Here is a 13,303-nt window from a genome sequence, read left to right as displayed (position 1 = left end):
ATCTGGTGACATTTGGTGAAATATTAAGGAAATGTGATGTAGAGCTGTCCCTTATGTTATTACAATTAGTAATCTATTGTGTTCTGCACTACAAATTACTATTTCTTTCCTATGGCATGGAGAGTCCACAATTTCATTCCAATCACTAGTGGGATATTTAACTCCTGGCCAGCAGGAGGAGGCAAAGAGCACCCTAGCAGAGCTGTTAAATGTCACTTCCCTTACCCATAACCCCCAGTCATTCTTTGCCTTTATCATCGGGGGGAAGTGGGGAGATGTGTCTGAAGATATTTAATCCTTTAATGGGTACTTTTCCCTGCAAGCAACAATTGGGGTCAAGCTGTGTCCATGTCAATCTCTTTAGTAAGAGTAATGGTGGCTTTTAGCAGTAAGAAGGCAGTGAAGTGGTCTTTGCTTTAATTCTAACACCATTGCTACCCCTTTATAGAAAACCAGGGTTCTTTACTTTCTTTTTTCTTTTTCTACAGGTCTCTGACAGAGAGTGGAGTATCTGTCACACCTAAGAAGCTGTTCCTGCCCTGTAGCTGGATCCACAGGTAAGTGCTTTTGCCTTCTAGGTACTGAAGAACAGCACTTAAGAGGTTAATTCCTCAAGTGGATCAGTATTTGGGACATAATTTATCCTTTTATCAAGGTTTTTATCTGGACAGCATTGCAGGCACTTTCTTGTATGTGAAATGTATTGAGGAACATAAGGGGTTAATGATTTTACCCCTTAGATTGAGGATTCGTGAGACTGGCTGAAGGGTTTATGAGGGGTTTTATTAATCCTTTATTAATTAGCATATTAACTTCAAGGGACAGGGTAAAACTTTATTTGGTCCCTTATTTCATTGTTTCAACGGATCACCTCAGAAACTTTTCATATAAACGCGCTTTTCATATTAGAGACACCGTTTCTTTTTCTCTGGTCCACTCACGTGACTCTCCGCTCTTCCGTTCTTAACAGTCATCTTGAAGAGAGGAGCTTCGTTCACCTGTGAGCTTAAGCAGTAGCGTCTGGCATTTTGACGATCAGATCGTCTGTGGGGAAGGAGAGGATCTTTCTGATCAGTGCAGAAGCATCTTCTTTCCATTACTAGTGGCTCCTCCTGGTTCCGGTGTGGTAAGACTCCTCAGTCAGACTGAGGTTATAGAGTTGAACATTTTTCAAATTAGTTTATTCTAAACATTTAATTAACTTTTTTGTTAAGTAAAAACTTCTGTGGCAAGTCTGTTTATGGTACTGGGGTAAGGGAGTTGTTCTAAATTATTTTTGTTGGGAATTAATTCTGTTGTTATGGACACAGAACAAGATTCACCTGTTACATTTTAAAAATGTTTACTTTGCTTGGAGGCTCAGATTGTCCCTCCTGTGCAATTTTGTTCATCATGCTTATCTAAGACTTTAAATTCTAGAGATTAATTAAACCCTTCTGAGCCATATTTCTCTCAGGATAATGTTGTTCATGACAGGCCTCAGCTCTCTCCTCAAAGTCCCAAGCCTTAGCAGTTTCACATGCAGTGCCCTAAGTTTCCTCTCAGCATCCTCCTGGGTGTGTTTATTTACCAAGAGATTTTGCTGCGCAGATAACTTCTTCAGTTTCTGCAGCTTTATCAGCTTTCCCTGTTACTGGTAAGCGTAAGAGGAAATCTAAAAATATTTCTGTTGGTAAGGGTTCTGACTGTGTTAGTCAACCTCTCTCAATTGTCTGATAAAGATAATACCTCTTACCCTCAGTAGCTTCTGAGGGTAAGATCTCAGACTCTAACTTTATAGGGGAAAATTCTACAGATTCAGAGGAGGTTAATTTTAGATTTAAACTAGAACACCTCTAGTTACTTTTAAAGGAGGTCTTGCTACCTTGGAAGACTCTGACTCATCTGTAGCTGAGAACCCTAAAAAGTCTAGTAAACTTAATAGAGTGTATCATGTTCCTTCATCCGTGGAAGTTTTTCCAGTTCAAGACCGTGTCGGAAATTATAGCTCAAGAATGGGACAAGCCAGGGATTCCCTTTTCCCCGTCCCCTGTTTTTTTTTTTTTTTAAAAATCCTGTTGCTGACTCTATACATGACTCGTGGCGCACAGTTCCCAAGGTAGAGGGAGCTATCTCTACTCTAGCCAAGATAACTACTATTCCTATTGAGGATAGTTGTTCTTTTAAAGATCCCATGGATAAGAAGCTTGAGGCTTACTTAAGAAAGCTGTATATTTATCAAGGATTACAGTGGCAACCAGTTGCAAGTATTGCTACGTTTGCAGGGGCAGCATCTTATTGGTGCGATGCCTTGTCTGACCTGATTTCAGAAGAGACCACTATAGAGGAGATCCAGGAAAGGATCAAGGCAATTAAGTTGGCCAATACTTTTATCTGTGATGCCAACATGCAAGTGGTTTGACTGGGAGCCAAGATATCTAGCCTTGCTGTTCTAGCTCGCAGAGCTCTGTGGTTAAAATATTGGTCTGCAGATGTAACTTTCAAGTCTAAGCTTCTGTCTTTACCTTATAAAGGCAAGACTTTATTTGGTCCTGGTCTGGCTGAGATCATTTCTGAAATTACGGGTGGAAAGGGATCTTTCCTACCTCAGGACAAGAAGAATAGACCTAAAGGTCACCAAAATTCTAATTTTCGTTCCTTTCATAACTTCAAAGGACAGAAGCCGGAGAAATTCAGTAACTTATGGAGGTTCAGTCAGCCTTGGAATAAGGGGAAGCCTTGGAATAAGGGGAAGCAAGCAAAGAAGCCTTCTGCTGATTCTAAATCAGCATGAAGGGACTGCCCCTGATCCAGTCTTGGATTAGGTGGGGGGCAGGCTTTCCTTTTTTCAGCAGACTTGGATACACAATGTCCCAGATCTTTGGGCCGTGGACATAGTATCCCAGGGGTACAGGATAGGATTCAAGTTGTGTCCCCCCAGGGGCAGATTTATCTCTTTGTGTTTCCCAAAAAGGAGGTAACCTTCTGTTCCATCCTAGACCTAGTGTCTCAACAAGTTCCTCAAGGTTCTGTCCTTAAAAATGGAATTTGTTTCGTTCTTCCCTTGGTCCAAGAAGGTCAGTTCATGATGACCATAGATCTGAAGGACGCATATCTTAATGTTCCTATTCACAGGGAACATCACCAGTTTCTGAGGTTTGCATTTCTTGACAAGCATTTCCAGTTTGTTGCCCTTCATTTTGGCCTTGCTATGGCTCCTCAAATCTTTACAAAGGTTCTAGCCTGCAACTTCAGACTACGGTGGTCGTTATAGGCCAAAAAGAAGCAACGCGTTTCAAGAAGCTTGAGAAAGGAAAATCTGAAATGCGTTGCTTCTTTTTGGCTTATAACGGCCACTGTAGTCTGAAGTTGCAGGCTGCACGTCTCATCCGATCCGGCTCTAATTTGCCACACAGCTGGAGTGGAGCTCATTACAATTTTAACTGTAAGTTCGGATATACTTGCTTAACTTTGTGGATTATATTATACCACTGAGACAAAGTTTCTGTCTGTATTTGCAGCCCGTTCTGATTACCCTTATGGACTTGGGGAAGACACTAAATTTGTGGTTAGTATCTATGGTAACAAGGACTCCATACATTTGGACACTCTCTGGCTTGTTTGTGAACAACATAACAAACACGTATAAGCATCTCAATAATTTGTTGAGAGCACGCACAATATATGTATTTTTTGTGATTTTACTTTTGTGATTTTACCTTTAGGATTTTACTGTGTGATTTTTATGTGATATTCTTTCTATATAGAATTTGATTAAATTGTACCCATTTCTCTATAATACTCACCATTAAGTTTTAGGTTTTGGATCATTAGATTGAATGCAATAGCGCAACTTGTTTCTTTTTTTATTTTCTTCTTCTTAAAAAACATTTAGGGATTTTATAATACCTATTGCTTATGTTTGGTGATTATATCCAGCGCTTTTTCCTCCAACCTATTTCCTAGTGTGATTCCCCTTACCTTATTTTTCATGCGGATTACACGGTCCTTCGTAGTAAGCTGAGTTTTCTTTCTAAGGTGGTGTCGGATCGCAATATTAATCAGGACATTTTTGTCCTTCCTTTTGTCCCACTCCTTCTTCCCAGAAGGAATGTCTTTTGCATAATTTGGATGTTGTGCGTGCTCTTAAAATTTTACCTACAAGCAACTAAAGATTTTCAGCAATCGTCTGCCCTGTTCGTTATTTTTTCTGGTAAGCGTAAGGGTAAGAAGGCCACTTCTACTACTCTTTCTCTCTGGTTGAGAAATGTTATCCGGTTAGCTTATGAGACAACTGGACAACAGCCTCCTGAGAGAATCAAGGCTCATTCCACTAGGGCTGTCTCCTCTTCCTGGGCTTTCAAAAATGAAGCTTCTGTGAAGGAAATTTGCAAGGCAGCCACATGGTCTTCTTTGCATGCCTTTTACAAATTCTACAAATTTGATACTTTTGCCTTGGCTGATGCTTCCTTTGGGAGAAAAGTTCTTCAAGCAGTGGTACCTTCTGTTTAGGTCCGCCTGTCTTGTCCTCCCTCCCTTTTTCATTCTGTGTCCGCTAGCTTGGGTATTGGTTCCTACTAGAATGAAATTGTGGACTCTCCATGCCATAGGAAAGAAAACAAAATTTATGCTTACCTGATAAATGTATTTATTTCCGGAAATGGAGAGTCCACGGCCCGCCCTTATTTAATTTAAGACGGCAGTTTTTTTTGGACAAACCTCAGGTACCTCTATACCCTTGTGTTATCTTCTTTTTCCATTTCAATTTGGCCGAATGACTGGTGGTTATGGGTAAGGGAAGTGAAATTTAACAGCTCTGCTGGGGTGCTCTTTGCCTCCTCCTGCTCGCCAGGAGTTGAATATCCCACTAGTAATTGGAATGAAATTGTGGACTCTCCATGACGGAAAATAAATACATTTATCAGGTAAGCAATTTTTTTTTTTTTAACAGGTATCACATGAGTTACATTACAGACGCATCATGGAGTCCAGTACGGCCAACAGTTTTTCTGACCACCAAAATGGATGGAACCCTGGATGTGTGGGACTTCTTGTTCAAACAGAATAACCCAGCTTTGAGCCTTAAGGTCAGGACAGCATACCTTATCATGATCATTTGTAGTAAACACATTGGATTACAAGTGGAGCTATATATTTTCTATCGCTCTTGAGCGCTAACTGCGCTCAAGGTAAATCAATAGTGCTCATTGATATTACAAGTTAATAGTAAAAATGTAGTGCGCAAGCGAAAGACTCAGACACGCTAACATCGGGGGGTCACGAAGATGCACTAGGACACCTTCACTAAAGGTGCATTAGAAATACTTCAAATACCTGTTTTCTTCACTTAGAAGTAAATGTTCGTTTTAAGTTTAAAAGACTAGGAAAGTCAGTGATAAACTTGCATAAAATTTATAGAGCATGTAATTTTAAGACACTTTTAAATTCACTTCTATTTTAAAATGTACTTTGTTTTTTTGGTATTCGTTGTTTGAAAAAGAATATGTACATATCCTACACTACTAGGTGCTAACTGGTGATTGGTACCTGCACACGTGTCTCTTGTGATTGGCTCACTACATGTGTTCAGCTAGCTCTCAGTAATGCATTACTGCTTTTTCAGCAAATGATACCAAGAGAATGAAGCAAAGTTGATAATATATGTAATTTGGAAAATTGTTGCTCTATTATACACACATAGAATCATATATTTAAAAATAAAAATAACATTTTCTTCTAAGTGATGAACATATAGGGAAGGAATTTCAAGTATTTATTTAAAAAAAAAACATTGCATTTATTTAAAAATTATATTGCATATGTCAAGGTATTTGACTAGCAAGTGCTCAGAAGTGTGTGTATATGTATGTATGTATGTATGTATGTATGTATGTATGTATGTATGTATATATATATATATATATATATATATATATATATATATATATATGTGTGTGTGTGTGTGTATATGTATGTGTGTATATGTATATGTATATATATATATGTGTATATGTTTGTGTGTGTGTGTGTGTGTATATGTATGTATGTATGTATGTGTGTATATGTATATGTATGTGTGTGTGTGTGTGTGTATATGTATGTATGTTTGTGTGCACATACATATTTACACATGAAAGTCAAAATTAAACTTTTATAATTCATATAGAGCAATTTTGTGAGACTTTGTTGATCAAGAACAGCAATGCACTACTGGGAGCTAGCTGGTGATTGGTGGCTAGTTCCCAGAAGTGCATTTGTGTCTTTAACAAAAGATATAAGGAGGGTGGTGCATATAAAACATACACCACACTCCTAGGGGGCGCTAACAATAAGCAGCAAACAGTAAGCAGATATATACAGATAATTAAGAGAATATACAATAAACCTAGCACACTTATATCAGATTATTAGAGATGATATGCTCACAAGTGGACCCAGATGATATTAGTATAATCAAATAACAAAAATGTCCACACAAAGAATAATCCAAAAGAAAGAAGGCAGCTCTCTGTCATAGGACGGTCATCCTGGTGTGGCGTGATCTATAAGAGAAAGAAGCACAGAGGCGCCAACATGGCCTAGTAACGTCACGGCAGTCAGATACAAAACATCAGCAGGATAGGAAATATACTCACAAGCGTAGCGCACCCAAATGGTGCTATTGTGGCAGCCTGAAACATCAAACAGTGGTCCAGCTCACTGGTGTCTCCAGCCAGATAGAGATGATCCTTGGCGAGGGCCTATCCTATGATGCCTATAAGGGCAAAAAAGGCACACACATAGCCCAGTAACGTTTGTACACCAGATATAAAAGGATTAAAGGTTGTACTTACAGGAAACAAAGCACCACCAGGTGCAATATCAGCAGTACTGGGACCTCTCAGCCGCCCAGTGGACTGTGGAATCCAATTTGCAGGATGCAGAAAATCACCACTTTGGAAGATAGAACTAGCACACACACTCTGCCCCCAAACAGGAGCAGAATAATTGTGATAAAGCAAGTGTATATTTAAAAACTTTTATTTTAAAAACAGCAACATGTTTCTCAGCCACCACAGGCTGTTTCCTCAGGCTATAGCCTGAGGAAACAGCCTGTGGTGGCTGAGAAACATGTTGCTGTTTTTAAAATAAAAGTTTTTAAATATACACTTGCTTTATCACAATTATTCTGCTCCTGTTTGGGGGCAGAGTGTGTGTGCTAGTTCTATCTTCCAAAGTGGTGATTTTCTGCATCCTGCAAATTGGATTCCACAGTCCACTGGGCGGCTGAGAGGTCCCAGTACTGCTGATATTGCACCTGGTGGTGCTTTGTTTCCTGTAAGTACAACCTTGAATCCTTTTATATCTGGTGTACAAACGTTACTGGGCTATGTGTGTGCCTTTTTTGCCCTTATAGGCATCATAGGATAGGCCCTCGCCAAGGATCATCTCTATCTGGCTGGAGACACCAGTGAGCTGGACCACTGTTTGATGTTCCAGGCAGCCACAATAGCACCATTTGGGTGCGCTACGCTTGTGAGTATATTTCCTATCCTGCTGATGTTTTGTATCTGACTGCCGTGACGTTACTAGGCCATGTTGGCGCCTCTGTGCTTCTTTCTCTTATACATTTGTGTCTTTAGCTGACCACTAAATACAGAAAAATGTAATAATTGAGAAATACACAATAAAAAGATAATGCAGTAGCACTTAATTTGAATATGAAATGAACAGTAACATATTTTTTGTCAAATGTGATCCAATTTTCCCTCCCCCGTATTATGTGACAGCCATTAGCCAATCACAAAATGCATATATGTATATACTGTGTACTTTTGCACACACTCAGTGGGAGCTGGAGCCTCAGAAAGTGTGCATATAAAAACTATGTGCATGTTTTGATAATGGAAGTATATATTTTTTTTTTAAATGTTTTAATTGTTGACTTTATTTAAATCAATAAACTTTAATTTTGACTTTAGTGGCGCTTTAAGCTCTGTATTTAACCCATTTGCACGAGTTAAAGACATGCAAGAGATGCAGCAATAATAAAATGCTCTTAACACATTTGAGGATTTTGTTTTGTACCTATATGTCCCTTTAATGAGCATAGAAAAGAGCTATGCACATTAATGCTTTTACAAATATGGCTATGTATTTAAAGAGAGATTTGGTTCTGTGTTGTGATATTTAAAGACATATAAATGTATTTACTCCCTGATGCTGTGTTTAAATAAATCAATACATGGGCTTTTTCATTCACTCTCAGGTATGTGATGAAGCACTATACAGCCTCCGTATGCAGGATAATGGTCGCTTCTTGGCCTGCGGTTCTAAGTTGGGAGTCACCACATTGCTAGAGCTATCATCTGGGTTATGTACTTTACAGAGAAATGAGAAGAACCTTGCCACAGCAGTAAGTAACTACTTAATATTTCTGTCGTTTGGTAAAATGGAAAATGACCTATGTGTCTCAGATTGAGCCTTCCTTTTTATTAAACACTAACGGCTAGATTTGGAGTTTTGTCGGTAACGACCCGAAAAACTAACACCGGCTTTTTTCTGGCCGCACCATAAAAATAACTCTGGTATTGAGAGTCCACATAAAGGCTGCGTTAGGCTCCAAAAAAGGAGCGTAGAGCATTTTTAACGCAGCTTCAACTCTCAATACCAGAGTTGCGTATGGACGCGGCCAGCCTCAAAAACGTGCTCGTGCACGATTCCCCCATCCAAGATGGCGTCCCTCGAATTCCGATTGGCTGATAGGATTCTATCAGCCAATTAGAATTAAGGTAGGAAAATTCTGATTGGCTGATGGAATCAGCCAATCAGAATCAAGTTCAATCCGATTGGCTGATTCGATCAGCCAATCGGATTGAGCTCGCATTCTATTGGCTGTTCCGATCAGCCAATAGAATGCGAGCTCAATCTGATTGGCTGATTGGATCAGCCAATCGGATTGAACTTGATTCTGATTGGCTGATTCCATCAGCCAATCAGAATATTCCTACCTTAATTCCGATTGGCTGATAGAATCCTATCAGCCAATCGGAATTCGAGGGACGCCATCTTGGATGACGTCCCTTAAAGGAACCGTCATTCTTCAGTTGGACGTCGCCGGAAGAAGATGGGTCCGCGGTGGAGGTCTTCAGGATGGAGCCGGTCGTCATCGGATGAAGATAGAAGATGCTGCTTGGATCAAGATGGTTGCCGGTCCGGATCGCCTCTTCTTCCCGGATAGGATGAAGACTTTGGAGCCTCTTCTGGACCTCTTCAGCCACCGGATGATGGATCGCCAACCCCCGCTTGGGTTGGATGAAGATTTTGGAGCCAGGACGGATCGGTGATACCTGGTGAGGTGAAGACAAGGTAGGATGATCTTCAGGGGCTTAGTGTTAGGTTTATTTAAGGGGGGTTTGGGTTAGATTAGGGGTATGTGGGTGGTGGGTTGTAATGTTGGGGGGGGGTATTGTATGTTTTTTTTTTACAGGCAAAAGAGCTGAACTTCTTGGGGCATGCCCCGCAAAGGGCCCTGTTCAGGGCTGGTAAGGTAAAAGAGCTTTTAACTTTAGTAATTTAGAATAGGGTAGGGCATTTTTTATTTTGGGGGGCTTTGTTGTTTTATTAGGGGGCTTAGAGTAGGTGTAATTAGTTTAAAATTGTTGTAATATTTTTCTTATGTTTGTAAATATTTTTTTATTTTTTGTAACTTAGTTCTTTTTTATTTTTTGTACTTTAGGTAGTTTATTTAATTGTATTTATTTGTAGGAATTGTATTTAATTAATTTATTGATAGTGTAGTGTTAGGTTAATTGTAGGTAGTTTATTTAATTAATTTATTGATAGTGTAGTGTTAGGTTTAATTGTAACTTAGGTTAGTATTTATTTTACAGGTAATTTTGTAATTATTTTAACTATTTTAGCTATTAAATAGTTCTTAACTATTTAATAGCTATTGTACCTGGTTAAAATAAATACAAAGTTACCTGTAAAATAAATATAAATCCTAAAATAGCTATAATATAATTATAATTTATATTGTAGCTATATTAGGATTTATTTTACAGGTAAGTATTTATCTTTAAATAGGAATAATTTATTTAATAAGAGTTAATTAATTTCGTTAGATGTAAATTATATTTAACTTAGGGGGGTGTTAGTGTTAGGGTTAGACTTAGCTTTAGGGGTTAATACATTTATTAGAGTAGCGGTGAGCTCCAGTCGGCAGATTAGGGGTTAATAATTGAAGTTAGGTGTCGGCGATGTTAGGGAGGGCAGATTAGGGGTTAATACTATTTATTATAGGGTTAGTGATGCGGATTAGGGGTTAATAACTTTATTATAGTAGCGCTCAGGTCCGGTCGGCATATTAGGGGTTAATAAGTGTAGGCAGATGGAGGCGACGTTGAGGGGGGCAGATTAGGGGTTAATAAATATAATATAGGGGTCGGCGGTGTTAGGGGCAGCAGATTAGGGGTACATAAGGATAACGTAGGTGGCGGCGCTTTGCGGTCGGCAGATTAGGGGTTAATAAGTGTAGGCAGGTGGAGGTGACGTTGAGGGGGGCAGATTAGGGGTTAATAAATATAATATAGGGGTCGGCGGTGTTAGGGGCAGCAGATTAGGGGTACATAAGGATAACGTAGGTGGCGGCGCTTTGCGGTCGGCAGATTAGGGGTTAATAAGTGTAGGCAGATGGAGGCGACGTTGAGGGGGGCAGATTAGGGGTTAATAAATATAATATAGGGGTCGGCGGTGTTAGGGGCAGCAGATTAGGGGTACATAAGGATAACGTAGGTGGCGGTCGGCAGATTAGGGGTTAAAAAAATGTATTCGAGTGTCGGCGATGTGGGGGGACCTCGGTTTAGGGGTACATAGGTAGTTTATGGGTGTTAGTGTACTTTAGAGCACAGTAGTTAAGAGCTTTAGAAACCGGCGTTAGCCCAGAAAGCTCTTAACTACTGACTTTTTTCCTGCGGCTGGAGTTTTGTCGTTAGATGTCTAACGCTCACTTCAGAAACGACTCTAAATACCGGAGTTAGAAAGATCCCATTGAAAAGATAGGATACGCAATTGACGTAAGGGGATCTGCGGTATGGAAAAGTCGCGGCTGAAAAGTGAGCGTTAGACCCTATTTTGAGTGACTCCAAATACCGGCGGTAGCCTAAAACCAGCGTTAGGAGCCTCTAATGCTGGTTTTCACGGCTAACGCCAAACTCCAAATCTAGGTCTATGACTGACACCACATGCACACGCTGCATATCGATCTTGCAGTTGATCACTCATTGGTTGGTACACTCTTTGTACAGTGTGCAGAGAGTATCTACCAATTAATGCCTGGATATCAAGATTGGCACCTGGCATATGCACATAGTTTTTATCATGGCTTTTAAAAGTAGGATTAAGCATTGCAAAGCATCTTGAAAAAGGATGCTTCTGTATCCCTTTAAAGGGACAGTAATGTTATATTTTCCTTGTTATATATTAAAATGTATTAAAAAAAATTATTTCCTGTGCTGGAATAAAATACGTTTTTGTTTTCTCTCTTGTGGGATATATCACTGTCCATCAATAGAGCTTTGTAGGTTTTCCGTTTCAGTCATTAAGCTTCTTGTCTTGGTGATTAACTCAAAAAACCATTTTTTACAGCTTTTTATACTTTTATTTTACTTGCTGAAAGGGATTTGAAGCTCAAAAATGTCCTTTCATAATTCAGATGGAGCATGCGATTTTAAATAACTTTCTAATTTACTTCTATTATCAGTTGTTCTTCATTCTCTTGGTATCTTTTATTCAAAAGCAGGAATCTATGTTCAGGAGATGGCCCCTTTTTGGAGCACTATATGGCAGCAGTTTTACAAAAATGTTATTCATTTGTAAGAGCTCTATTTCCTGCCATTTAGTGCTCCAGATGCCTACCTAGGTATCTCTTAAACACAGAATATCATGGAAACAAAGCATATTTGATAATAGAAGTAAATTGGAAAGTTTTTCAAAATTATATGTTCTGTCTGAATCACACAAACAATTTAGGTTTAAATAGTGTTCTTTCATACGCATGCGTTTTAGTTTATTCTTCTTTTTACAGTCACACAATAAACATAATGTACAAATGTGTTACAAGATGTGCCACACATACTCATATATACACTGATCTAGAAATAGATTTAGTATAGCCATGCAGTAAGATTACAAATATCCCAGCAATAGAGGAGAAGCCTTGCAAATGGGGAAGAGTATGTAGGAGCTAGCTGAAAAACACTGCCTCACTTTCCAAATGTGTATGTTTTTATTTTATACTTACAAACCTTAAAATTCATTTAGCCACCAATCAGCAAGTGCTACACAGTCTGCTGAACCAAAAATGGGCCGTCTCCTAAGCTTACATTCCTGCTTTTCAAATAAAGATACAGAGAGAACGAAGAAAATGTGATAATAGGAGTAAATTAGAAAGTTGCTTAAAATTGCATGCTCTATCTGAATCATGAAAGAAAACATTTGGGTTTCATATCCTTTTAAATCAAAGTAAACATAAAAGAAAGAGATTGTGTAAAAAAACAATAACAACAGCAAACAACTTACTTGTTCTCTTGCATAGTGAGCACTTAGAAATTCTCAGTGTAGCCCCTTCCCTCTGTGTGATATGGGAGCTGACATGTTTGAAAAGGTTACATTCTGACTGATCTGGGTATGAGCAAATCTGAACCTCTAAACCAATAGCTGTGCGTGCATACAGAACGTTGTCAGCTGACATGCACAGCTATTGGTTTAGACCAGCAAGCGTCACTTCGTTGGTAGTAGAGTACTGTGCCGTGGGCGGCCGGAACCGCTGAGTTTAGCGATATGCAGCAGCACATACAGGGTGAGTTTAGCACCCTTTTTTAAATAACTGATCACTTAAACTCCACTTTATTTTTAGTGATGGTAAATCCTGGCGTTTGTTAAACTCTGCTTAACCATCACTTTAATGTTTCAAGTTTTATGAATAAAACACAATTTATTTTAATTACAAAATGCAGTTCCTAATCTTGATCTCTGTCACTCCCTATATTTCCAGATGTTTGAAAGGGAGACAAAGCGCGAGAAAATCCTTGAAGCGCGTCACAGGGAAATGCGTCTGAAGGAACGTAGCAAATCTGAGCCAAGTAAAGAAGATGAGGCCAGGGAGGAAAAAACAGAGGATAACACAGAAGAGCTAATAGCAAAGGCAGAAAAAGAGTTCTTTGAAATAATTGAGGCAGAGCGCAAACGCATGGAGCTGGAAGAGAAGAAAGGAGATGAACAGCAGGTATAGGAAGCATTACCAGCATATATATAGCCAAGAATATAGGATAGGTAGGTACTT

At 39.2% G+C, this 13,303-nt stretch overlaps 1 protein-coding gene across 1 annotated transcript in view; it reads left to right on the top strand.

The window, feature by feature from the left end:
- The window catches only part of DNAI2 (dynein axonemal intermediate chain 2), a 59,729-nt gene that overhangs the window by 25,804 nt on the left and 20,622 nt on the right, over positions 1-13,303 (top strand). The window contains exons 10-12 of the mRNA XM_053696331.1: positions 4,931-5,066; positions 8,228-8,374; positions 13,016-13,246. Of these exons, the coding sequence (XP_053552306.1) occupies positions 4,931-5,066; positions 8,228-8,374; positions 13,016-13,246 (514 nt within the window). The remainder of the gene's footprint in view (positions 1-4,930; positions 5,067-8,227; positions 8,375-13,015; positions 13,247-13,303) is intronic.

Source organism: Bombina bombina, chromosome 1, assembly GCF_027579735.1.
Source record: "Bombina bombina isolate aBomBom1 chromosome 1, aBomBom1.pri, whole genome shotgun sequence".
Lineage (NCBI taxonomy): Eukaryota > Metazoa > Chordata > Amphibia > Anura > Bombinatoridae > Bombina > Bombina bombina.
The sequence above is the reverse complement of the archived record's forward strand: the minus strand, read 5'-3'. Positions and strand labels throughout refer to the sequence as shown.